This window comes from Prionailurus viverrinus, chromosome B2, assembly GCF_022837055.1.
Source record: "Prionailurus viverrinus isolate Anna chromosome B2, UM_Priviv_1.0, whole genome shotgun sequence".
In the NCBI taxonomy this organism is placed as follows: Eukaryota; Metazoa; Chordata; class Mammalia; order Carnivora; family Felidae; genus Prionailurus; species Prionailurus viverrinus.
Window position 1 is genome coordinate 5,064,298 of NC_062565.1, and position 27,180 is coordinate 5,091,477.

General features: G+C 51.0%; 2 protein-coding genes across 6 annotated transcripts in view; one reads left to right on the forward strand and one right to left on the reverse strand.

Moving 5' to 3' along the window:
- Positions 1-840: 840 nt before the first annotated feature.
- Positions 841-21,703, reverse strand: ALDH5A1 (aldehyde dehydrogenase 5 family member A1). The gene is made up of 10 exons (XM_047857869.1): positions 21,385-21,703; positions 17,991-18,074; positions 16,457-16,627; positions 14,734-14,850; positions 13,261-13,404; positions 11,006-11,149; positions 8,831-8,989; positions 4,264-4,433; positions 2,636-2,694; positions 841-1,668 (listed from the first exon to the last, which is right to left on the reverse strand). The coding sequence occupies exons 1-10, from the start codon at positions 21,700-21,702 to the stop codon at positions 1,463-1,465; spliced, it is 1,572 nt and encodes a 523-aa protein (XP_047713825.1). The 5' UTR covers position 21,703; the 3' UTR covers positions 841-1,462.
- The window catches only part of GPLD1 (glycosylphosphatidylinositol specific phospholipase D1), a 68,032-nt gene continuing 61,584 nt past the window's right edge, over positions 20,733-27,180 (forward strand). For all 5 annotated transcript variants that reach the window (XR_007152033.1, XM_047857863.1, XM_047857866.1 and 2 more), the window contains exons 1-2: positions 20,733-20,885; positions 25,085-25,360. Coding sequence is in view for 4 of the 5 variants with exons in the window: in XM_047857863.1 (XP_047713819.1) it covers positions 25,264-25,360 (97 nt within the window). In the remaining variant the exon portion in view is untranslated. The remainder of the gene's footprint in view (positions 20,886-25,084; positions 25,361-27,180) is intronic.

The following is a 27,180-nucleotide window of genomic DNA, read 5'->3' on the forward strand; positions in this document are numbered from 1 at the left end:
AGAGCTTCCTCTCTGCCTGTACAGCCAGGAACAGCCTTTATTCCTTTTCCTCAGTGTATCCATATGCATGGGAGACATGTCCAGAAAGGCTTAGAATTTTCTTAATCAGAGCTCCTCTTACCAAGTGAAAGGAGACACAGCATCATTTTTGTTACAAATGATGAGCTGGAAAAACTTACTGGAGAAGGCGTGCCTGAATTTCAAGGCCTCGCACCTCTGCCATTAGGCGGACTGGCAATTATGGAAATTCATTTTCCTCTCGGGATCACTGTGGGGAGGCTGCTTGCTCTTGGGGGTGAGGACGGGAAGGGCAGGCTGCGGGCGACAGCTGCTCAGTCTTGGGTGGGAGTGCAGGCGGGCCCCAGCCTTCCTCACCTTGCAAAGCCACAGCTGGACTGGGGGGCAGGGAGGGGTTCTGCTGCTACTAAGAATAATGGCCCCTTTACTGGCACCGAATTTTTTTCTTTCTTTTTTTGCAAACATTTCGGTTTCTGTTGGCCTCGCAATCTCCCATTGAACTAAGCAAGCCACGTACACCATCTCTCCTCTGCATAAGGGACGGACTGCCGAATGGCGCATCTACGGGAACTAAGCCCCCCCCCACCCCCCAAGGGCTGCCGGGCCACGCCTCTGTGCCTTCCCTTCTCCCAGCTGCCTCTGCTGCTCTCTGCTTTCCGCCTAGGCTGACTTCCTGAAGGAGACAAAATGAAATGGAAAGCAGGATGGAGATGAGAGCATGATCTTTAAGTAGTAAATTTAGGATGATGAAGCTTTAACTGAAATGGTCCCGGGGCGCCTGGCCGGCTCAGTCAGTGGAGCACGTGACTCTTAATCTTGGGGTCGTGAGTTTGAGCCCCATGCTGGGTGTAGAGATTACTGGAAAAATAAGCTTAAGAAAAAAGGTCCAGAAAAAGAGAGGCGTGTTCTTTCTTTCCTCACAGAAACACAGGAGATTCTGTGCTACTGCGAAGTCTTAAAAATGATCAGTTCAGTCTCTGTGGCAACATTTAGGAATACACGGCACGGGCGTGTAGAGCTGAGCCAGGAGATTGACAGGGACGGTGGGCCCACCTCTGCCCGGCCTGTCCTCATGCTCAGGGGTCCTCCGGGCAGCCCTCTCTGGTGTGAGCTCAGAGCCACAGGGGAGATGGCGGGGTCACGGCCCAGGCAGTGATGAGCCTCTGGGACGGGACACCCAGCTCTTGGTGGAGTCCCAGGGCTTCGCTCTATACACGCAGTGCTGGTTCTTGGGGAGTCTGCGCCCCAGACGTGTGGCATCTGCTGGTCCCTCGTTAGGTAAGGGGAGGGGTGGGGCTCACCTGTGCTTAAGATCATGAGTATTGGAGGAGTTTGAAAAATCCCTAATTCCACTCACCTAGAAGTTCACCTAGAATAATGGATGGCATGTCCCCGTAAGTGCACGTCAGCTTCCTTTCTTTATTTTTTAAAGCACTGACGAGTCCTACAAGCCCCCGAAGCACACGTATTTGAGCTCTAGGTACTCGTCGATGCCGTACTTGGACCCCTCTCTCCCGAGGCCAGACTGCTTCACCCCGCCGAAAGGACACTCCACAGAGGAGATCAGCCCCTCGTTCACGCCCACCATGCCCACTTCCAGCCGCTCGGCCACTCTCCAGATCTGGGCTGGGTCTTGAGAGTAAAAATAACCTGTCAGGGGAAGAAAGGGCACACGCGGCTTATACAGTCGTTACAGACGTCGCGTCTAAAGCAGAGGATGCCACAGGCGACCTCTGTCTAGTCCTTTTCAGCGTTTCCTTTCATCACGCCCATCACCACCACCCTTTCCGACCTGAACCCCCGTGGCCCCCGGGCCCAGAATCTCTCTCCTCCCATCTCTGCCTAACACGGATGGCCTAGTGCAGGCTGCGGCCTCCTCTCCCCGCATCCTGTTGGGAAGGGACGAGAGGCGCGCTGGGTGCAGTGTCACCGAGGCACTCGGGCACACGTCCTACTGCAGCCTCGCGACAGGTCTGCACAGACAGCTGGGGGAAGGGCCTCCCCAGTGTGCGTGGCCTTCCTCTGGTTCCACGTACTTCGCTCACCCCCGGAGGGGAAGCTGCTACCGAGCAACCGTGTATCTGTGTCTTTGTGTCTTCCTCAGCGCGCTCTCCTCACTGCGGATGCTAAATGCAGATTTGCCAGTGCATTTATGTGCATATGCTGGTGTCTGGCAGTGGGATACGTCCCGTGGCCACCCTGACCATCTCCGAACTAAAAGGACGGTGGCCACTCAGGCTCCGTCTGCACGCACGGTCATTGCTACTTCCAGGGTCCCCGCGGCTCCCCTCGGTCTGGCTCAGGCCGCCAGGAGTCAGGCGGAGTGGAAGAAAAAGACGTGAACTTCCAGGCATCAAGCCTCCGAGAACGTGGGAATTTTGGGGTGTGCGCTTCTCCACCCACAAGCTGCCCCCCAGCTCTCACCAGGAGCTCCAAAATGTGGGAAGGACCAGACAGGAGGCCGTGACCTTGCACAGACCCGCTCGTGCCCCGAAAAGCAGCAGAACACACGCTACAATGGCATTTCTGACTCAAAACCCAGGGGGATGTTTAAAAGGCAAACGCCAGCATCGGTTCCAGGAGTGGTTCTGATTCCCACGGAGTCAGGAGCGCCTACCTGCCAGCCCGACGTCAGCTGCGTTAGCGATCGCCACAGCCTCCTCCTCTGTGTCGAACCTGCCAGAGTTAAAGGGGTTGTCAGCAAAATCTATAGGGGAGAGGGCAAAGAAAGCCGGCTCTCTGGTCTCCTGACTTGTTTCCTGAATAATGGCACGGTGTAAGTCGGGAGATCTGCAGAGACCCCAGGGCCGAGCACAGGAGCAAAGAGCCCCGCTGCTCAACACACACGGTTCCTCTCTGGCGAGAACGAGAGGCAAGCAGGCTGGCCATAGGGAACAGCGGCGACTCGGAAGGTCAAACCAAATGCCTTCAAAAAGGATCACTGCTCTTGCTGCCTACCGAGACTTTGTAACAATCGGCAACCACTTTAGAAGCAAGCTGTCCCCAGGAAGCCGGGGGGCCAGGGCTCTGCGTGCGTGCACTCCTCCCTGAGATGAACAGCAGAGAAACCAAAGCCCCTTGTGGCCCCTTCCAGCTTTATCCCTTTCTTTCCAGAACAAGATTTGAGAAGCATTCTTCCGGGGCAAAGGGCTCTGAGCACCCCAGTTCTTAAATTCAGAGATCTGCCGGCAGCAGGAGCCAGCCATCTCTCTGGAGGAGACGGAGAAGGATAAGAAACAGAATGATCTACAAGCCAGGAGGCAGCAACAGTGGGACAGAAAAAGATGTAGGAAACGGATAAGCATCCGCAGCAAAACAAGGGAGAATGAGGAAGTGGGGAGACTCCATTATGGGGAAGAACAAAGAAGTGGAGATAGCATGGATGACAGTAACTGAAGGAACACGGTGGGTGGGCTGGGTGGCAGAGTGTATGTATCTCAGGAATGGATGGCTCAGCGGGCAGGTGGCAGGGAGGGGATGTCCCAGAAGGTGTCGGGAACGGATGAGGAGGTACGATGAACAGAGCGAAGAGGAGCGGGGTGACGCGGACGTGTCTCTACCACAGACCTCCTAGAGGCCGTTACGCAACGAATGGAGGGGAGAGAAAAACCTGCTGGAGAAACAGTGACCAGCAATTTCCCGGGACCAGACACACACCTTAGATATTCAAGGAAGACATTAGGACCGCAGCGTGAAGACGCTCACGACGTGCCTCACCGGTAGAACTTAACGTCAGAGACCATGAGAAATCTTCATAGTCTCCAAAAAAGAAAAACTAGATCCTTTTCAAAGAAACAAGAACCAGACACCAACTTTTCTCAGTAACGACTCCAGAAATAAGGAGACAGAGAAATGATACAGCGTTGAACCTAGAAGTTTATCCAGGTTGATAATTACTGACTTTTGAACGTGAGACAAAACATCACCTAAGAGCGCAGCAAGTGCATTTCCCTAACTCCCTCGAAAGAGCTCTTTGAGGATGTGCTCCGAGGAGAAGAAAAATGATTTCAGCAGAAAACACAAAAGTCAGGAGGCAAAGTAAAGAAGCTGCTGAATTCTGTGCTCTGCATAGGCAATGATAAAAACAAATTATTTCAGAACCACGAATGGGAGTTGTTGTTCTGTGACACTACACAGCCCTGCCTCCGCAGCCCCCGTCCCAGCCCCAGGGCCTTGAAACGGCACTCGAACGGCGTTCCTTTCTTGGTGTCCTCCTTCCCCAATCCACCCGCTGGGTGGTCTTACTTGATAACTGGTGCCAGAGGCCCAAACGTCTCTTCGTGAGAGCAGAGCATGTCCCTGGTGACATTGCTGAGCAGTGTGGGCTCAAAGAAGTTTTTTCCAAGTTGGTGTCGCTTCCCGCCTGTCACAACAGTGGCGCCTTTGGACACTGCGTCATTCACGTGCTTCTCTACCTGCGTGAAGAGAAGAGGAGGAGCCCGGGACAGCGGGCTTGAAGATACGTTGGAGAGGATACAATCTCTTAGAATGTTAAATCTGCAGAAAACTGTGCTTTTCTTCATTTCTTTTTCTTAAAAAAATAGGTTGAGAACGAGGTGCCCTCATGCTTTCTAGCTAGAAAGAACCAAATACGTGGAGACGCAGAGGCAGGAGGAGGGCATGTGGCAGGTGCAGTGCCGCCTTCCCCTGCTCTTTGTTTTTCCGCTGTTCCATTCTACCATTTGTTGAAGGGTCTGGTATGACCTGATGTCCTTCTGGGCCCGGCACCCTGAAGTTGCCCTGACATTTGTTCTTGGCACTCTTTTTTGTTTTTGTTTTTTAACTTTATTTCTTTTGAGGGAAAGAGAGCGAGGGATGGCAGAGAGAGAGAGAGTGAGAGAGAGTGACTGGCTCCCAAGCAAGGTCTGCACTGTCAGCACAGAGCCCAACGTAAGGCTCGTGAGGTTATACCTGAGCCAAAACCAAGACGCGGATGCTTAACTGACTGAGCCCCCCAGGCGCCTCTGTTCTCACACTCTTGAGCTGGCTCCAGGTTCTTGGGTGCCATGCTGTCCTCTTCACTTTCACTTTGTTCTCATGCATTCTTCTCAAGTGGTCATTTTGAAAAAGGTGCACTGAAAATGGTGTGCTTCCTGAGTTTCCTGACACTGCGTGTCTCATGGTTTTGTTTTTGTTTCGTTTTTTTTTAGGGGGGTGCAAAAAAGGTAGTTTTTGAAAGCACGGGGACAGGACCCATGGGCAGGAAGAGCTGCCTGCCATGTCTGATGTTTTTACCTTGTGTTGGTTGGTGGTGGAATTGTCATCCAATTTTCCTTCAGAACGCTAAGTACACGTCTCTATTTCTAGTGTTGTTGAAAAGCACTTCCAAAATAGTTCTCGCCCCTTGGCAGGTAGCTTTCCCCCCCCAATCTCTGGAAGCTTTTAGGATCTTCTATGTTCCTGACACTCCACTGTTCTAGCAGAATGGATCTGGGCTTTCTGCTTTCCTTCCACTTGGCAGTTGGTAAAGTCTTTCCATCCGAAGAATCATTTTCCCCTGGCTCTGAGTTTTCATTTCTCATGTTTTTGATAATGCTGCTACTTCTATGTCTGTTCTAGAGTTCCTGTAGCTAAAATGGATATGCCTCTCACCTCAGATTAATTCTGATTTCTTTTCAAATTTGTCATATTTTTCATTTGTCTTTAAAAAAAAACAACTTGTATTTCTTACGTAATCTCTACACCCAACATGGGGCTCAAACTCATGACCCCAAGATCAAGTCACATGCTGTACAGACCGAACCAGCCAGGTGCCCCTCATCTCTTTATCTTTTGCTTTAAATTCTCCTTGGTTCTGCCTTCCGTCTTCATCTACTGATGTTTTTAAAAAATTTGACCATCATGTGTTTAATTTCTGAAAACTCTCTTGTTCTCACTGCCTCAATTTTCACAGGACCTGCTTCTGTTTTGTAGATGCGCTATCTTCTCAGAAGCACACGGATGACGCTATGAGATCCTCAGAAAATTCCTTTCTGTTCCCGGACTCATCTGCTTCCTTGAGGGTCAGGTGTTCCTCTCATTGCTGAGGGTTTGCTCCAAACCCTGGCTGTTCACCTTCCTCGTGAAGGACTGGCTGGGTGACGTGGGTGGCCTTTACAGTTTCCGGTCTCTCCCCTGAACAAGGGGACAACGGCAAGCTCAGGTTTATTCTGACTTGGCAGGCTTCACGTTAGGGACAGCCCCTGTCCCCAGAGGGCAAAGGCACACCAACTGAGGTTGGAGCCGTAGCTCACCTCCTGCCCAGAGCAAATGCCTACACTCTCCTGGTGGTGGCTGTGAGGTGCAATGGTGTAGGGACGGCCCAGAAAACTGTACAAAATATAATTAGTTGGCGCCATGTTTCCCCTGCTCCCATTCCTACCCTACCCACTTCTAGAAAGTTCCATCCTAAAAAATGGCACCCACTTCCCCTACAGGCTTCCCCTGGGAATGCTTCGTCTGCTTTGACTTTTGTATTAGCACCATCCATTCCTCCTTCCAGAAGTTCTCCACAACCTTTGGTCCCCGGAGACCTCCCAGGGGAGGACTCTTATTCTTGGCAGAATATGCCATGGGATTTCAGGAAAGGTAAATACTGGCTGGGGCACACTCCACCCTCCAGAACCGCCCTTTTTAATCCCTCGCCCCCTACCATGCTCTCAGAGTCCACTGTCTGCAACAAACCCCATTAGCCGTCATGGCTTACCTTCCACGATTTATAGCTCGAAAACTAATTATCTTTAACAAGGGCCACCTCTTTGCCCCCAGAGAGAATATGGTCTGCCCTTTTCTGGTCATGTTAGATGTCATGTGCAGTGTCCCCCCCACCCAAATTTACCCTGTGACTGTGGGTATTACTAAAGCAGGCACAATGGATTTTTGCAGACAAGAGGTTTTCTACTAAACTGAAAAACATCCTTCACTTTCCTTGTTCGAAGTCCTGGGACACAGCGCCCTCTAGAGGCCAATGGTTGCACCTTCACTTTGGCAGGAACACCAAAATCTCTAGGACAGTGGTCTCCCAGGCTGGCAAATTAAAAACAGCGGGGGCACTTGAAAAACTCTCAGTGCTGAGGCCCTACTCACACCCCGTCTCCTCGGGAAGGACTCTCTGGCATCTGCAGGTGTGAAAGGCACAGGGCGGGTTAAGAACCAGCACTCTGTCCCTCGAGCCACAGCTAGTTCAGACCCAAATTGTCTCCACTGGCAATCAAGGCACAGGGTCCAAAGTCACATCAAAAATGCAGGTGGTACCAACATACACTTTAATGCATGTTCTCTACTAGGGCAATGCCAAGGCAATCACTAGACAGTTATCAGAGCTCTGTCAAACCTCAGTGCTTCCCTTGGCTCCCGCTGGGTGAGGCAACAGATGTGGGTCTTTGGGCCACCTCCTTTCTTCCCTGCACATCAATCTCCAGCCTCCATTTTCTGTCCAACTTAAATTATTCCATTAAAATCCTTTCTATTAATAGAGACTTATCTAAAGAGCATACTGGATGTTCGTATCACAAGAAAGTTCCTTGTAAGTAACTCTAAAAAGGATAAGGTTTTCCCCCATTATTTATTTAATTCCAGGGTCATTAACATACCACGTTCTAGTAGTTTCTGGTATATAATATAGTGATTCAACAGTTCCAGACATCACCCAGTGTTCATCATGATCGGTGTACTCCTAAATCCCCATCACTTATTTCACCCACCTCTTTCCCCCTCTGGTGACCACCAGTGTGTTCTCTGTGGTTAAAAGTCTGATTTTTCTTGAGTCATTTCTTCTTTGTTTTTTTTTCTTAAATTCCACATATGGTTGAAATCTTATGGTATTTGTCTTTCTCCGACTGACTTATTTCACTTCACGTTATACCCTCTAGATCCATCCATGTTGTTGCAAATGGCAAGATTTCATTCCTTTTTTTTTTTTTTATGGCTGAGTAATGTGCCATTGTATATATGTAGTACATCTTCTTTATTTAAAAGGATTATGTTTTAAAACAGGAGATTATGTTTTAAAACACCAAGGGCAGAACTCTCGCCCAGCTAGTGATCTATCTAGACCATGACTTTCTTTGAACAAACAGATCCTTCCTAAAAGCAGTCTCTCTCTCCTGGCATTTGTAAATACTGGGTGTGGCTTCTGTTCCTCTGCATCTCCCTACCAGATGCTTTTGCCAAGGATTCTCCTGAAGGGCATTTTGTTGTCAATGGAAGCCAGCATTTCAGCTGAAACACCCATGATTTCAAAAATAAAACCGGTCTTCCTTTCCTTTTAGCTGTTCAAAAATTTAAAGAACTTTGTCTTTCAAGATCCTAATTCCTGAGGCAGCCAGGGATAGAATGATCACCACTATCAGAGAAAATTTAGGGAGGGCAGTAGGAGATCTAAAGTAACAGAGTTCGGGGCGCCTGGGTGGCTCAGTCGGTTAAGCGTCCGCCATCAGATCAGGTCATAATCTCATGGTTCGAGTCTGAGCCCCGTGTTGGGCTCTGTGCTGACAACTTGGATACTGGAGCCTGCTTCGGATTCTGTGTCTCCCTCTCTCTCTGCCTCTCCCCAACATGTGCGTGCGTGTGTTCTCTCTCTCTTTCTCAAAAATAAACATTAAAAATAAAGTGACATCTGACGAGTGCTCAGTGTAATGACAGAGCCAGAAAAGCTTATAAGCCAGATGATACCATTTATTTAATTCATGCAAATGGGCAGAAATTCACTTTTTTCTGATTTCTCCATTGTTTCCAAAACAGCCTTGCTGGGCACCTTACTAAAGTGTTTTTTGCTAGTTAAAGCTCTTGACACTGAAACCATGAAATTTAACAGAAAAGCAAATGAACTTACCTTTTCTACCGCCTTTTCATCAATTAATGGGCCTTGAGTAGTTCTCTCCTCAAATCCATTACCCACACGCAGGTTCGTTTTAATTGCCTCGGCAAATTTCTTCACAAAGGAATCATGGATACCCCTTTGCACCAAGAAACGGTTTGAGCAAACGCAAGTCTGGACAGAAAAAAAACCCAAACCAAATTCACAAGACCATTTGTCAGAAGCTACTGACCCAGCCAATAAAAGTGTCACTGTTGCTATCAGATACTCAATGTGAAAACACTTCCCCAAGTGGCTCTTGTCCTGTGTCCAACCTGCCATATTCCTCCCCATGTGGTTGGGGCCCTGAAGACGAATGCACAAAGTGCTCATTCTTCTCCAACCTCGTCCATAGCTGCCTCACCTTGAGGTTAAACAAGTAAGCAAGTACAAACATCTGCACAAAAAAGAGAAAGCCACCTGACTCAAGTTTTTTCCAAAGGGTTAAGTAAGCCATTATGAAACAAACAGGAAGAAGAAAGGAGCATAAAAAAACAGTAACTCCACGAGAGACAGTTTTGCTGCAGTGACAGAGCAGGAGCAGGAAGGAAGGCAGTCAAAGACTGACTTCTATCTACTAGCTTATTAAACTATTTAAGGGTTTGGCTGAATTTGACATTTTGAAAATGGCCGTTCTTCCACGTCAACCTAAATTATTGAAAAGACCTTTGCTTATTTTTTCCTAATTAGACCTAATATTTTAAAATTATAAAATACAACCACATTATAGGAATTGCAGTTATCACTGATAGATTTTCTTCCTGTATGTTTTTCTTAATCATGTATTTTTCTAGTAGAAACTATCTACTTACATATAATTTTGCATCCTATGCATTTTTACTGGCTTAAATCAACATACCTCAAAGTTGTAGCTTTATAACTCTGAAGGTTACACATATTGGCATTTTATGTTTCTAAAAGAAAACACAGGTATTTCGGAAACAACCAAGCTATTTAAGGTTATATGAAAGGGGAAAAATTAATTACCAAAGGTCAACACAAGGATGAAAACTATTTGATACAGAGTATTATACAAGATTTCACCTTTTTTCCCCCACAATATAACCTTTCAGGGAGTTTTTATTCTGTCTCTGGAATGCATTTAAAACCACTTATTGGGGCACCTGGGTGGCTCAGTCCATTGAGCGTCTAACTCTTGATTTCAGCTCAGGTCATGATCTCATGGATCATGGTATCGAGCCCCAAGCCGGGCTCCATGCTGCCAACATGGAGCCTGCTTGGGATTCTCCCTCTTTCTCTCTGCCCCTCCCCTACTCACATGAGCTTTTGCAAAATAAATAAATAAACTTAAAAAAAAAAATAAAACCACTTATTGATGGTACTCTGAGACAAAGTGCTTAAGGATATTTTGTAAGAAGCCAGGTTTCTGGCAACAGCCTGGAGAGAAACCAGGAGACAGGCCTCTTGGTCCACAGTCCCAGCTCCTTAGCAGTACTGGCTGGCCCTATGACCCAGGGACGTAGGACTTCAAGTCAAACAGTCTCTCCAGAGTTTCGTTGCCTCATCTATAAAATGCAGGGTTTGTATCAGGTCACTTTGAAGGTCCACACCAGATGTGTTATTCCGAGATTTCCTTGGAGGTGTGAACTCGGGCCGCCACTCCGATGGCAACCTGGAGACCCCATGGGCACCTGTACCGTGTGCCTGTCAGGCCGCCTCCACCTCAAGGACAGTGAGACCCAGGCAGTAGGGTTTTGAGTTTTTCCAGAACCATCTCAACATTTTCCTACTTTCTTTTCCTTAAGACTGTGGGCCTCAGACCCCAGCTGTTCAGGCTGTTTTGTGTCTGAGGAGATGACTTTACCTGTGCAGCAGAGAAAAGCCCAGTGAGGGAAAACTGAAGATAATAACTAAGGTGAGGGAATAACTGACGAGTAGGAAGAGAACAGTTTAATTAAAAAAAAAAAATCTGTTCAGAAATTCCTCATTACACCTTATTTCCATTTGGACCCTCTGAGCCCGGAACAGTCACTGGCAAAAAGAGGGCCTTAAGAAATACGTGCTCAAAGAGTAAAGAAAGAATTACGGAAGGAACCTACAAGTTTCCTTCCAGGAGGTGAGTCAGGTGGTAAGATCTTTGTGAAACACACACACACACATACACACCCTGAAAATCGCCACAGGACTCACCTGTCCAGAGTTCCTAAATTTGGATGCCATGGCTCCCGCGACAGCCTGGTCCACGTTGGCACTGTCGAAGACGATGAACGGGGCGTGGCCGCCCAGCTCCATGGAGACCCTCTTCACAGAGCCAGCTGCGTGGTGCAGCAGTATCTGCAACAGAGCACAGACTCCGTGAGCACCAGGCAGGAGCAGCTACCCAGCCACCCGCACCGGTAAGCCTCTGTTTCCCACAACTCCCCAGCAATGGAAAAGCCAGGCGCACAGTAGTGTACGTGGGATGATGGTCTGTATAAGAAAAGGAGGAAATGAGAACGTCTATTTCTAGGGGCACCTGGGCAGCTCAATCGGTTGAGTGTCTGACTCTTGGTTTCGGCACAGGTCTTGCAGTTCATGGGATGGAGCCCTGCATCAGGCTCTGCACTGACAGCGCAGAACCTGCTTGGGATTCTCTCTCTCTTGGGATTCTCTCCCTCTCTGTCTCTGCCCTTCTCCTGCTGGTGCTCACACATTCTTTCTCTCTCTCAAAAATAAGACAGAACACATATCTCTATTTGATAAACAGTAGGAAGGTAACAAGAAACAAAGAGTATTTACTTATAGAAGGGAGGGAGTCAGGAGCAGGAGAGAGCCTTCTGAATGTGAGCGTGTTTACATCGTCTGGCTTCTTGAACCATCTAAGTGTATTACTTATTAAAAAATTATGTGGTGGGGCGTCCGGGTGGCTCAGTAGGTTAAGTGTCCCACCTCGGGTCAGGCCATGATCTTACTGCTCATGAGTTCGAGCCCCACATCGGGCTCTGTAATGACAGCTCAGAGCCTGGAGCCTGTTTCAGATTCTGTGTCTCCCTCTCTCTGCCCCTCCCCCACTCACACTCTGTCTCTTGCTCTCTCTCAAAAATAAATAAATGTTAAAAGAAATAAAAAAAAATTAAAAAACTTTACGGGACAATTGGCTTAATCATATTAGAGGGAAGATAATAAAATCTCCCAGAATCCCATAGCCCATAGCTTAGCACTGATAAAATTTTGAGGTATACTGATTCAGAATATGGTCACACACACAAGTTCATATATATGTACTTCCTCTTTTTTTTTTTTTATAAAGAAAACAGAATGGTAGATTTATACAGTTTTGTAACCTTTATCTTCCCAATTAACCACGTATCTGGAACATCTTAACACTTTCATAGCACTTTATACCATATTCCTTTAGTGTAACACTATAACGTGAAGATTCTCTTATGTTAGTACATGTTTCTAGAACATTCTTTTTTTTAATATTTATTTTTGGGAGAGCGCAAGCAGGGGAGGGGCAGAGAGAGAGGGGGACAGAGGATCTGAAGCAGGCTCTGGGCTGACCGTGAGCCCGATGTGAGGCTCAAACTCAAACTGTGAGATCATGATCTGAGCTGAAGTCAGAAGCTCAACTAAGCCACCCAGGCACCCCTAGAACATTCCTTTATTCCATCGCATGGCTATTTCATAAATTTATTTAGCCCCCATCTGTTGGAAATTTAGCTTCCTAATTTCTTGTTAAAAATAACACTGCAGGGGCACCTGGGTGGTGCAGTCGGTGAAGCGTCCGACTTCAGCCAGGTCACGATCTCGCGGTCCGGGAGTTCGAGCCCCGCGTCGGGCTCTGGGCTGATGGCTCAGAGCCTGGAGCCTGTTTCCGATTCTGTGTCTCCCTCTCTCTCTGCCCCTCCCCCGTTCATGCTCTGTCTCTCTCTGTCCCAAAAACAAATAAACGTTGAAAAAAAAAATAACACTGCAATTATTCTCTCAGTATAAATTTGTAGGACGACGCACAACTGCAAAGCTTTTTAAGGAAACGAACAAAAAGGCCTTTCTATTTCTGCAAGGACCTTTCTACTACCTACAATTTTTGTTCAATTCCAAGACCTCCATTCCAACATCAGTTGTATGTTTCTGGAAACTTTATTCCAGATCATGAAAGAAATGCGCATCTCACAACTGAGGAAACACAACGGATAGATTTCAGCCACTTCCCGGGCCACAAATCCTGAGAGCTCCAGCTGCGCCGATCCCTCGGTATGGTCAGAAGCCTGGGTCAGGTTCACAGTAAGGGACACCATCCAAAATGTCTCCAGAGGATGATCAGACATTACTTTATGCAACAAACCTTTCAACACTCTGCTGAGAATGTTCCTTAAGAGGTTGATAACGATGAACTAGTATTTTCAGTCTCCAAGGAAAATATGAGAACGACATCTGTTTTCTCTGACACTTAAGTCACGTACCTTTCCGGTAGCCGTTGAGCCAGTAAAGGAGATTTTGGACACCAGAGGGTCAGTACAAAGTGCTTCCCCGACTTCCTTGGCCTTCGCTCTGGAGCAGGGAATGACGTTGTACACGCCGGGAGGAATTGCAGCCTGGTCCGCGAGCTACAGAAACGGCAGGCGGGGGGGGGGGGGGGGGGGGGGGGGGGCAGCACGTGATCAAACAGGAACCGGGAAGAGAGAAACAGCTGTTTAAATCCAGAACGTACTGGGGGAAATACTAAATTGACCTTGGGGACAGAATAAGAATATATTTGGGCCTGAAATGAGATCCTTATTCACGCCAAGGTGGTATTAAATGTGTTGTCACACACTGAGCTCTTTTACGGCATGAGTTTTCATGCCACTTTCTGTTTGCAAAAATAAAGAGAAAAAACAAAAACGAAAAAAGCCCCTTGGATTTCTTCCCTGAAAAATGGGAGGAGAGTTCAAGAAGCTTGGGGTTCACCTGTAGAAGGCGCGCAGGGGGCAGAGCCGCCCACAGGTGACCTCGCAGGGCAGCGGCCAGGAAAGGGAGGCGACGCCCGGGCCGCACACCAGGGCCGAAGGGAGCCAGCGCGCCCACCCGCCAGCGCCCGGGCCCGGACCCCGCGCGCGCTCCTTCCACGCTGACCCTCCTTGGGTCAGCCGTTGCTGGAATCACCGTCACGGCCGAACCTCCCGCACAGTCAACGCCGCAGGAACCCGACTGGGGATTCTGGGAAGACGGTGGGAACAGCAGAGTGTTGCGCCCTCTCTGAGTCCCCTCGTAAACCCAGCGAGGGCAACGACACGGCCAAACCGAAGTATCGGGGACGAGATGGGCAGCGGCGTGCGCAGGACGGTCGGCGTGTTTCCCCGCGCCGCTGCGCTCACCGGTCCGACTGCCGCGAAGACTGCAGTCGGGACAACCGCCTGGCCGCCCCCCCCCCCCCGTCCCCCCCCCGCTGCGCGAGCACCCGGCACCCGCCCCGCAGCCTTGTGGGAGAACCGACAGCCTGGCGGCTTGCTCCGGGCCCGACCGGCGGGTGCGGACGGAAGCCGTGCGACGGGCGGGTCACGGAGGAGCCCAAGCGGCCCCCAGGTGCTCGCGGAACGCAGGGCAGGCGCCCCCAGAGCGGCCGCTGTGACCGCCCAGCGCAGCAGCAGGTGCCGGCCAGAGACTCCGCACAGAGGACGGGGGGGGGGGGGGGGGGGGGGGGGGGGGGGGGGGGGGGGGGCCGGTGGCGGGCGGCGGGAGCAGGAGGACAGAGAGCATCTTTAGGGCAGCCTAAAACATGTGTACAGATGTCAGAAAGTCCCCCATCGTTGCTTTTTCTCAAACGTCAGACTTAAAATAACTGCTAGTCAGTTAAAACCCAACACCATCCGGCATGAGATGCAGCTAAAGGGGCAGGTTTTCAATCTGCTGCTTGGACTTGGTCAGCTCCGTACGACCGCGGGGGAGAGGCTCACCTCGGCCAGGGCCAGGGCGGAGAAGGGCGTGTGCTCGGCGGGTTTCACCACCACGGTGCAGCCGGCGGCCAGGGCGGCCCCCACCTTCCTGGTGATCATGGCGCTGGGGAAATTCCACTGGGGTGAGAAGAGCAGAGAGGAGATGAGAGACGTTGGCCCGGTTGTTCAAAGGCAGGCAGGTCGGGAAGTCAGTCAACAGATGCCATTGCACACACGGACTCCGAAAGCAGTGCTCCCGCTCCTCCTGCACAGGCGAGCTCTCAGAACACCTGACACCCGTCCTCCCGGGCGACTCGGGACAAAGGCTCGCCAACACAGGGAACATTTTCAGAATTTAAAACAGTACAAGAGTATCCACACCAGGAGTTGGCAAACTTTTTCTGTAAAGGCCCAAATTGTAAAAATTTAGGCTCTGGGGGATGTACAGTTTCTGTCTCAAGTACTCCGTGGTTCTTTTTTTTTTTTTTTTTAACGTTTTTTTATTTATTTTTGAGACAGAGAGAGACAGCATGAATGGGGGAGGGGCAGAGAGAGAGAGGGAGACACAGAATCGGAAGCAGTCTCCAGGCTCTGAGCCATCAGCCCAGAGCTCGACGTGGGGCTCGAACCCACGGACCGCGAGATCGTGACCTGAGCTGAAGTGGGACGCTTAACCGACTGAGCCACCCAGGCGCCCCAAGTACTCCGTGGTTCTAATGTGAAGGCAGCCACAGACAGTATGTGCAGGGATGGGTGTGGCTGTGTCCCAATAAAACTTTATTCACAAATACAGGCAGCAGGGCTGAGTTAGGCCTGAAAGCTGTAGTTGCCTGACCCTCTAGGAGAAAACATTAGCAAAGGTAATTTTCCAAATGGCAGGTGATTTATTACTTCCTTCTATTTATAGATCTATATTTGTAGACCTCTCCCTATTTTATTTTGACAAATATTTGCATAGTGCTGATTCTGTGCCAGGCACTATTCTAAGCACTTTTAAATTATAATTAAATCCTCATCAACACCCACTGAGGTCAATATTATTATCCTGGAGGACAATGAGGACATCCGTTGGGGAAAATTGAGACAGAGCAGTTAAGTAACTTGCCCAAGGTCACACAGCTTGTGAACGTCTAGTTCCGGGTCACACGGAGTCAGTCTAGGCAGTAAGGGGGGCGTCAGCCTGTGACTCTGCTGAGCCAGGGAAGAAAGCGGTCTCGGGACCAGCGGGCACTGTAGGTGAACTGACACGAGAGGCCTGGCAGGCAGCAGGCCCTCTGGTGGCCCAGACAGGGCTGGGTGCCCCACCAGTGTATTGTGGCTCTGTCCAGGCAGACACAATGTTGTATTTCTTAGCCTTTTCACCTCCAGAACCCGGCCCACTGCACGCAAACACTTGGCTGTTGATGATAACCATAAAATCAGCATAAAAATGTCCCCAAACCACAGCACGTTCAATGTGTCACATCCTGCCTCTAGGAAAAAAGACCTTTGCAGATGTGCTAGAGCCGCTGCCATGAAGCAGCCTTTAAGCCATATCAGAAAAGCCACTGGGTCCTGCTGTGGGTCCCCCCACCCCTGCAGGCATTAGAAACAGGCCTCCCCGGCCGCCACCCCACACTGGGAATCAGGGAGCAAGGGCAGGTGACAGCCCCCGGCAGGAGCACACGTCTCCCCGAGGAAGAGCGAGTTGTCCCTCGCTGCGTCTCCTACCCCGGGCCCCTGCCCATCCCGTCGGTCCACCTACCGGCGTGATGACCGCGGCCACCCCAAGGGGTTGCTTCAGGACCAGCGCCCGCTTCTCCTTGGCGGGGGTGTAGATGACGTCTCCGTAGACGCGGCGGGCCTCCTCTGAAAACCACTCTAGGAAAAGGGCGGAATAGGCAACTTCCCCCTGCGCCTCCTTCAGCGGCTTCCCCTGGACCGGATCGGAAAAGGACACATTCAGAGGCTCCTGGGTGGCAAGGTCCGTTAAACGTCCAACTCCCGATCTCAGCTCAGGTCATGATCTCAGGGGATCGCGGGTTCGAGCCCCGCATTGGGCTTTGTGCTGTGTTGACAGCACGGAGCCTGCTTGGATTCGGTCTCTCCTCTCTGCCCCTCCCCTACTTGTGCTCTCTCTTTCGAAGTAAGTAAACAGACTTAAAAAAATTAAAAAAAGGACACATTCACTGCCTTCTAACCACAAAAGCCTGACTCCGCGCCTGGAAATTCTTCCAGGCCGCATGCACGGCAGACGAGTCTCCTGCCCCTCACAAAACCCACGTGGTTGTTGAGAAATTCGGTGACCCCAGCAGAAGTCTTGGAAAGCAGAGTTACAAACGGTGACAGAAAGCAACGAGCCCCACCCAAGCCACAATCCTGTTCGCATCCAAGATAGTGGCAAGTGCGTCTCCTCCTTTGTTCTCCTCCTCACATCTTCCCGAGGGTGGGACCCTGGTGTCACATGACTGTTACAGCTACCAGAAGCTACAGGCTCGTTTTCAACGTACAAAAACAACGTGAAAAAAAAATCAACCGTACCAATCACATGGAAACAACTGGGAACGGTGAGGAAGCATTATTCACATAGTTTCACTCAAAATCCATTGCTCACGTGTTATGGTTATCACTATAACCTCCCCTCCCACCTTCAGTTTGTCCTCTGTATTTAAGAACCTCTTTTTGTCCTTTTTACTTTTCCTTTGTTCCGTTTCTTAAATTCCACATAGAAGGAAATCGTAAAACGTACCAGCCGTTCTTGGGCTGATTTATCTCACTTAGTGTCATACTCCCTAGCTCCATCCATGTTTCTCTGTGTCACTCAAGCGTGCAACATACAAATGGTTCTAGCAACAACGAGGGCCTGGCTTCATTAGCAACAGTTGGTGCCGGGCACAAGAATTAGTTGGTATCTGTGGGGGTGCCTGGGTGGCTGGTTAGGCATCTGACTTTGGCTCATGATCTCACGGCTCATGGGTTCGAGCCCCGCATCGGGCTCTGTGCTGACAGCTCAGAGCCTGGAGCCTGCTTCGGATTCTGTGTCTCCCTCTCTGCCTGTACTCCCCACCTCCACCACAGCCCCCCTCACCCCCCGCCATCTCAAAAATAAATAAACATCAAAAAATTTTTTTAAATAAATAAACATTTAAAAAAAGGATTAGCTGGTATTTGACCATTAGGTGAAGAATTCCCATTTTCTTTAGCTGCAGAACAGCCCTGAAGTTAGAGGCTTTCCCAAGCTTTTGCCTGAGAATTCCAGGGCATTTTCTTAGGGTAACAAGTTAGGACCTTGAACTTACACTTTCAGCTGTAATGATCTTGGCAAGGTCATCCTTATTTTGCATCATTAAGTCGTACCATTTCCGAAGTAATGAACTCCTCTCCTGGCCGAGGAAATAAAAACAACAGTCATACAAAATAACCTTCCGTGTCCCCTCACTCTCGGGGAGACACAACTTGACCTTCTAACCCCTTTTTGAGGCATAATCCACATATAACGTTATGTTAGTCTCAGGTGTGCAGGCCCCTCTTTGATAAGTAATGAGATTCCATTTCAAGTGCACGTAAAGGCGTATGCGGAGTCATAAATCGTGAAAGAGAAAAGCAGCTTCTGTGGAACAGTGCAAATATGAACAATTTCACCGCACACAGGTACAGTTTCCTGCTGGCCCTGTGCTCTGCCAGGTAGGAATCTGGTGACTACAGGCCAGCACTTCCTCTGGGTGAGAGAGGAAAGACTGTGTTCTAGGGGGCCTAGCTCGGAGAAAGCAATCAAATATCTGAGTACATGGTCTGCTCGATGTAAAGCACACGCTCTGCCTGAGAGAGAACGAGAGAAGAACGGGAAACGGTGTAAGAACTGCAGGAATACAAAGTGGATTCTGCTGGTGGCAGAAAACACAATGTCCAGGCCGAACCCTGGGGGCCAGGGGAGGCGACGAACCATCCTCAGTATGCACAGCCTGGGTTACGGGCTAATGGGGTCCGCCCAAAACAGACATGTTGCAGGGGCGCCTGGATGACTCGGTCAGTTAAGCATCCAACTTCAGCTCAGGTCATGATTTCATGGTTTGTGAGTTCGAGCCCCGTGCCGGGTTCTGTCCTGACAGCTCAGAGCCTGGAGCCTGCTTCGGATTCTCGGTCTTCCTCTCCCTCTGTCCCTCCCTCACTCTCACTCCGTCTCTCAAAATAAACAAACATTAAAATGTTAAAAAAAAAAAAAAAGAAGGAAGCAGCCTTGACTTTGGATTTCTAGCCCGCAGAACTGAGCCAATCTGTTTCTGTTGTTTGAACCATCAGGCTTGTGGGGCAGCTCCCAGAAACTTCCACAGCCTTTGTGAGGAGCTGTGTGAGCATGCAGGACTCCAGCAGGGAGGCTCACGGTGCACGGAGTCACGTGGGGCTCAAGTCCCAGAACCCCCACCTGAGCAGGGGTGAGTGGTGGATGGTGAACTCTGAGCCTCTCGCAGCCAGGTTCTTCATCCAAAACAAGGATTGAGTATCTACCTCATAGAGCCATCAAAAGGACTAGAGGAAGCACCTGTTAAGCACCAAGAACAGTACTCAGATGTGGCAGGCACCGTAACGGCCCTCAGAGACGGCCTCACCCTAATCACTGCAACCTGTCAACCTGTTACCTTACGTGGCAAAGGGATTTTGCAGATGTGATTACGTTAAGGACCTCGAGGTGAGGAGGGTAGCCTGCATTTCCCAGGTGGGCCCAATGTAATCACAAGGTCGCTATAAGAGAGAGGCAGGAAGGTCAAAGGCCAAGTAGTAGCAGAAAAAGTGTGGGGCTGCCTCAAGAAGCTGGGAAAGGTGAGGAAACCCCTAGAGCTTCCAGAAGGAACACAGCCCTGTCCACACATTTTGCGCTTCTGACTTCCAGAATAGTAAGGGCATTTGTGTTGTGTGAAGTCACGAAGCTTGTGGTAATTCGTTACAGCGGCCACAGGAAACCAACGCGCCGGCTTATGAGGCGCCTGTGAGTACCCAGCTCCCTTCTCCCCCGAGCTCCTCCAGGAGGTCCCAAGGTGGGAAACGGGAGGTCCTAAAACACGTGAAAAGAACGCTGTGAGGCAAAAAAAAAATGTCAACAGGAAACGCAAGACCTGTGCTATGGAGAGAAGGGAGAATAGTGAGGCTGTGAGCTCGCTGGGATGGGCCCAACGGCAGAATCAACAGGTGAACTCGACCTCCGCAACGGGCGGGCGGGACGTGAAGGCCTAGGGAAGCGGGCAGAAAGCGGCTGAGGCCGGGGGACAAGAAGGGAGGGTCACGGTAGCCACACAAGCCGTATCAGAGCCCACGTCTCATAGCTGCAGAGGTGGGCCTGTCTTCCTAGGCAAGGCGGAGCCCCTTACTTCCTCAGGAAAATGCTCCGAGATCCTTCCAAGAAGGAAGGAGAGAAGGCCCGAGCTCCTGGAGGACAAGCTGATGCCACGCATTCACGTTCAAGGGCACTGATGTCAGGTGGGTGATGTGAACACCCAGGGACTGTGTCAGTGAGCGGTCCCGGCACCAGCCCTGGGCTCAAACAACCACCGGAGCAGAGACGGGGGCAGAAGAGCTGCGGACGCCTGCAACACCGCCAGCTCCTGCCCACCCCTTCCCCGTCTCAGCTGGTGGCCACTCCTTCCTGCCCCGCTATTCTGGCCAGAGACCCTGGGGTCCCGGCTGACCCCTCTTCCTCTCACACCCTGTCACCGCCAGGGACTCCAGTTACCTGCAGGGTCACAACAGACCCTTCCGCGGACCGCCCTGCTTCAAGCCTCAGTCACTGCCACCAGCCCCCTAAGGGGCCTCCACCGCCCCTCCCTCTCCGTGCTGTGCCTACAGTACCCTTTGCAAATGCAAAGCCGATCACCGCTCAGCTTGAAACCCTGGGACGGTGCCCCACCTCCCTCAAGGTAAAACCTAGTCCACGCTCCCCTCTGGATCCAGCAGGCCATCCCGTCTCTCCCGCCTGCAGAGCCTCCCCACCCCCTTGCTGCTCTACAAATGGGTCAGGCACGCTCCTGACTCGGGAATCTTGGTCCAGCTGAATTCCCTTCCCCTGCCTTTATCATTGCAGCTCGTGTCCTCTGGGAAGCTACCCTGATGCTCAGGCTGAATTGTGTCTCCCCCTGCTGTGCCCCTGGTATCACAGAACAGGGTCTTGAAAGAGGTTATCAAGGTTCAACGAGGTCATACAGGTGGGTCTTCACCCAACACGACTAGCGTCTTTACAGGAAGAAGGTAAGGACACGGACAGGTAGAGAGGGAAGGTCGTGTGAAGACGACCACCTGCAGGCCCAGGAGATGCCCGCTAGCGCAGCGCCCTTCCACGCAGGCCGAAACCTGGAGCACGGTCCTGCACCACGCCCGACGACCCAGGCTGAGCCACCTGAGCTCACCTCCCGGCCCCCCGCCCACGGTCAGGCCCCTCGACCTGCTCACCCCACCCTCGGCTCGCTGCTCATTTCATGTTACTCCTCCGGCTTCTGCCTGCCAGGCTGGACGTTTCCAGAGGCTGGAGGGCGGCGCCTGGCCCCAGCCCCCCGCACCGCGGTCGGGACCACGCCGACGCTCCAAACTTCCCCGTGGCTCGCCTCTGCTCTCCTTTCTACGACTTCGTGCCCGGCGCATCGGGGAGTGGGGAGCGACGCGGCCGGTTTCCCTATGGGGCAAGCCCGGGCCCCCGAGCGCGCTCACCTTGGCCGAGACGCCCCTCCAGCTGCAGAAAGCCTCGTAGGCGGCTCGCACCGCGGCGCGGGTCTCGGGCACCCCGCAGTCGGCCACCAAGCCCAGCTGGGCGCCGCTGGCCGGGTCGTGCACGGGGAAGGCGGCGGCGGCCGGGAGCCAGCGGCCGCCCACGAAGCTCTCGGTGCGCAGCAGCGCCGCGGACAGGCCGGCCGGGCCCCCAGCAGAGCGGCGGGGCTGCGCGGGGCAGCCGGGGCGCAGGCCGCGGCCCGCGGGCGCGGGCGGGAGGCGCGGGGCCCGGCAGCTCCGCAGCCGCAGGCAGGTCGCCATGGCCCCGGAGGCGGCGGCAGGAAGCAGGCAAGCGAGCGCGCGCCCCAGTGCAAAGGGTCGGGGCGGCGGGAGGAGGGAGGCGGCGGCGGCGGGGACGCGCCCGGCACGCGGGGACGCGGGGACGCGGAGCAGCGCCCTCTCCTGCGCCCTCGGCGCTGCAGCGGGTCCTCCGCGGAGAGCGGCCCCGCGCCCCGCCGGACCTGGGAGGCCTCCCCGGGGTACGCACCTGCCGGCCGCACCTTACCCGCCCCGAGTGCTCTTCTGTAATTATTCCTTAGCCCCCCAACTACTGCAGGGCACCTGCTCCCTCTTCCGCGAGCCCCCCCCCCCCCCAACCTGCCTCCCCCTGCCACCGGAATTTGTACGCCGTGGATGCCCCGGCGGTGCTGCCCCAACCGCTGAGGACGCGATCTCGGCTCTTCGTCGCCTCAGCCCAGCCCGCTCGGGCTCTGGGCCGAGGGCCCTGTGTGCGGGGCGAGTGTGGCTCCGTGTTGTGCCTGGACGTTTTTCTGGGTGTGTGTTTACATATTCTCTCCATTAATTGGGGTCACCGCCCCCCCCTCCCCCGCGCCGTGATCTGTAGCTGTGCCTCTGAAGACCATCTTGGCCCCAAGCCGAGTCTGTTGTCCACAGGCAGTATGACCTTAGACAAATTACTTAACCTCAGGTTTTTTTGGTTTTGTTTTTTTTGGTAGAAAGTTCTTTCGTTGTGAGATAACGTAATTGCTTAGGAGAGTTACTGCAATAAATCGGGCACAACGTTCAAAGTCCTGCTAGCTGCCCTTGGACAAGCCACTGCTACGATTAAAGTTAGGCCTCCCCGACTCGTCAGTAGGACCATTTGTCAGAATCGAATCAACCGAGGTAGAGTCACAAGTAGACAAGAGCATACAACTCCAGAAGCAGCAAGAGAGCCTCCGCATTCATGAGGATGCAAATAGAAATAGGACTATCTTCGGAATTTGTGGGTTCAAGGGAAGCCCCATTCTATGCATTGATTTAGGACCCCTAGTCTTGGCATCTCTCTGCTTCTCCCCACTACAGAGTGGAGTCTCTTGGTGGCCTCTCCGGAGCCTCTGGGCCCTTCACCTTTCTCTAGGACGTTGGGTTCTTATTTGTAAAATGCCCAGGCATTTAGATTTTGACTTTGGTTTTTCCTGAGTCGGCGTCACTCAGTCTTGAGTCCGTCACATCTAGCAGAAGTGGGAACGGCGGGGTTTAATCTTTTGTGTGTGGGGGTTCGCTATTTCCTTCTGTATTTCATGTTACCGGAAGGAACGGGAGAGAGGGGCCCTGGAAGGGAGTGCTGGCCGGTGGGTGTCATGGGGGACTGGGGACTTGGTGTGTTTCCACCTGCCGCCTGCAGAGGGAGCCCTACCGACAGCTTGCTGTCTTGGGTTTGGGGCAACGCGTTTTGTTAGGGCAACGGTGACTGCCTCTCTCCACCCCAAGTCAGTCTGGTTATCTTTTAAAAAAATTCTTTTAATTTAAACTCAACATACAGTATAGTCTTAGCTTCAGGAGTAGAATCCAGTGTTTCATCTCTTACATATGACACCCAGTGCTCATCCCAAAAAGTGCCCTGCTTAATGCCCATCACCCATTTAGCCCATCCCCACCCACCCAGCTGCCCTCCAACAACCCTCAGTTCTCTTACAGAGTCTCTTGCGGTTTGTCTTATCTTTAAGAAAAATTTTTTTAACATTTATTTTTGAGAGACACAGCGTGAGCAGGGGAGGGGCAGAGAGAGGGAGACAGAATCTGAAGCAGGCTCCAGGCTCCAAGCTGTCAGCACAGAGCCCAATGTAGGGCCCAAACTCACCAACTGCGAGATCATGACCTGAGCCGAAGTGGGACACTTAACCAACTGAGCCACCCACGTGCCCCTGTCTGCTTATCTTTGTAAGGTTCCGTTTTCAACAGTGTCCACTCACTTCTCCAAAAGGCACACTGCCTAGAGCCCATGATACTTTTGGGGGCACACAAAACTGTTATTTCTTATAAAAATCAGGAAAAAAGTGAACTTTAATATGATTACTATTAACCATTAATAGCTAACTATTAATAATAAGTATTAATACTTAGGCCAATGCCAGTGTAAAATCTAATTTTTCTATCCTTATGAAGGAAGGGGCCCATAAAGGCCTCAGGCCGAGGAAATTCATGCTGTTGGCCTCCCCTTCTCTGTCTAGTGCCCTGTGAAATCCCCCATTCAGAGTGGGAGCACATTCCCCCCTGGTTCCTGTCTTGCTCCTGGGCTGCCTAGGATGTCCCCCAGAGCCTGGATGGGTGTGATCGCTCACCAGGGCCCGCGAGGGCAAGACCATCAGTACCCAGGAACTTTCTTTGTCACGTGCCCTTGTCCTGGGCACCTCCACCTTCTACTTCTCCCCTTTGCCCATCCACTCCCCCACTTGGAGTAAGGAGGAGCCTAGACCTAGGTTTGTAAAGCACCCTGTTAGCCAGACAAACCATGTCAATTAAAGGTCTCTGGCCGAAAAGCAGTGAGAAGCAGCCCAGCCCAATGCCCTCATGGCTGAGCCCACAGCTGTGGGCTTCCTTTCTCTGGGGCTTGCCGGTGGCTGAGCTAAGGTTACAGGGGAAACTTGGCAGGCCTCTAAGGATCTCAGATCATCCCACATTCTGGCTTTTCTTCTATTTGCTCGCCTGAGCATGAGTATGGTTTCTGCCCACCCTTTTAGGATCTCCTTCCTTGCTTTTCCCGTATCTTATGCACAATTTGAGCTTTGAGAGCGTCACGTAATTTTTCCCATGGATTAAGTGCTGTAGATTAGATCCTTCGTGACAGGTGGATTCTGAGCCTAGCATTTTCTGAATTCTTGTTTCCCAGTCTTAAATCGGTCCCACGTCTCCCGCCCCCAGTGGAATCGATATCTTTTCTTGGGGTGCAGGAATCTGACCGTGCAACAGGCTCGAGATAAGCCCCATAAGAGCAACCAGAAGTGGAGAGACCAGGAGTGGCTGCCCTTGTGTAATCCCCTTGCGGGTGTTGGTATCTGTTGCCAAATACTGAAAGAGAAGCTGGTGCCAGCTGATTGTCATAAAAGCTTTCCCAGCACTTGTGGCTTGGGAGGCCAAGGACGCAGGGCACCTGATACGTGTGTGGAAACGATGCCCGAGAGATCAGCCCTTGTGAGGGGATGTTGACTGTCAATATGGACAGGTGAGTGTCTCTCTCTCTCTCTCTCTCTCTCTCTTTAAGAAAGCAAAGAATATTTGGAGAAAAACTTTGCTAGTGTCACCATACAAATTTCGTGTTAAAAAGAAATCCGGAGGCCCCCTGGGTCAGAAAGTGGCAATGCTTCAACCTCAGGACATTCAGATTTGGGTTGATGGCTTTTTTTTTCTTCCCCCCTCCTAGGTGGAGTTTGTTTGCTGTTCTGGTGAAGTTAAACAGTAGTTAAACAGTTTGCTGGGCAGTGTTATTATTTTGAAACGACGCTGGGCTTCCCGTGTCGGTGACCCGCTTAGAGGGAAAGCAGGGAGCCTGGGCCTAGATTTCAGACACGTCGTGTCACCGGAGTGGTGAGGAACGAGGGCATGTCTGCGTGCAGGTTCTGGCCGGGGCTGCTGATCGCACTGGGCTCCCTGTGTCCGAGAGGTTCACCATGTGGCATCTCCACGCACATAGAGATAGGTAAGTGCCAGCACCTTGCTGTGCTATTAGGACTCTAAATCCGTCTAAAGGCATTGAGGAAGAGATGTACGGCCGGTCCTGTGTATTGATAACAAGTTCCCCCGGCTGCAGCCAGCAGCCTGGGGGTGGAGAGTGGCGGGCCGTGACCCGAGTCAGGGGTGGGCAGGAAGCCTGACAACGATGCATCTTTGACGATACGGTCCCTGGCTGTTGTTCTGGGTGGGCAGACGAGCTGGATGAGCTGGGGGCTGCCCAGAAGCAGAACATCTGATCGAATGCAGAGAGGAGAAAGATGCGTGGAATTCTGTAAGAGAGAGGAAGATATTTTTGTTGTTTTGTATTTCCAAGTGTGCGGAAAGGCCACTTGTGGCCCCAAGAGTGTATCCCCCGAGTCAAGGGTTTGGCTGCAGGGAGGGGAAGGACGCGAGGGAGCTTGGCCACTGGCATTAGAGGTGCCCAGGATGAGGACAGCAGCTGGGAAGGACCGGCTACAGGCCGAGTATCGGATATTGGTGCACAGTACGTTCAGTTCCCGTACGAAGGGCATTTGTACTATTTTTTAACTCCTGGAAAAAGTCAGCCATTTTATAATCTAAGCAGATGGGATTATATTCTGTAACAATTTTCGGATTAATTTCAGGTAATACCTGATATCTGGGTTTACTTTTAGATAAAAACAATAATATTTTCTAGTTAGGCCACTTCCAGAAGGTACAAAGCAGAACAACATTACAAATAAAGTGTGAAAACTTATCAGTGCAGGATAGACCTAGGTATTGAGTTCTAGCACCCAAGAACCTATGATCACAGAATTTTACTGTCTGGAAGGGCACTAGAGGTCACTGAGACCAGTCCCTGCGGTTCACGTACAAGGACATGGGTGTAGAAGAATCTCCCAGCTAGCTCGTTAGTGGGCTGGCCTAGGACTGGCTGTCCTGACAGCCAGTCCAGCATTCTTTCCAAAAACATCTATTGCTAGCGAGAGTCAGGAAACAATAGAAAAGAGAATTAGACCGAGGTTCTAATACCAGCTCTGTAAACTAAGTACGTGCCACAAGAGGAGTTCATTTCCTCTCTGTTCCTCTCCTGTAGAGTAAGGAAGCCACATTTGCCAATGGATTTGAAAAGTATTTTCCAAGTGTAAGGTCTGTGAAACTGAAATTGGCTAAAACTATAAGTGGGCTGAAAGAGGACAAGTATAAGTAGAAGTACTGAAGTATTCAATCCTTAGAATTTAAACACAGATGAAATATAAAATTAAAAAAAATCAGATAATTGCTTGCTATTTTTTAGTCTGTGACAAAGATCCTAATAGATTAATATATACTAAATATATATTAAATGTATATTAATATAAAACTTTGAGCATAATTGAAGACCACTCCTAACCTGTACAGATTTTGAGGATTAAAAAAAAAATTTAATGTTTATTTTTGAGAGAGAGAGAGAGAGAGAGAGAGAGAGAGAGAGAGAGAGAGGAAGGCAGCAAGCAGAGGAGGGACAAAGAGAGGGAGACACAGAATCCAAAGCAGGCTCCAGGCTCTGGGCTGTCAGCACAAACCACAAACCATGAGATCATGACCTGAGCCGAAGTTGGACGCTCAACAGACTGAGCCACGCAGGTGCCCCAGATTTTGAAGATTTTTATGTGAAAGACAAAACTCCGACATTTACTAATTAGAGGCTTTTATAAATGTCTTGGTTCCTATTTTCACTTCGCCTGTGTGGAAGGTTGACATTCAGGCGAGTTAATTAGATTTGGCCTCATTCAGTGGTTTGGATTTGTAAATCACTGGAATCTTCTACACAGGTCGTTTGTG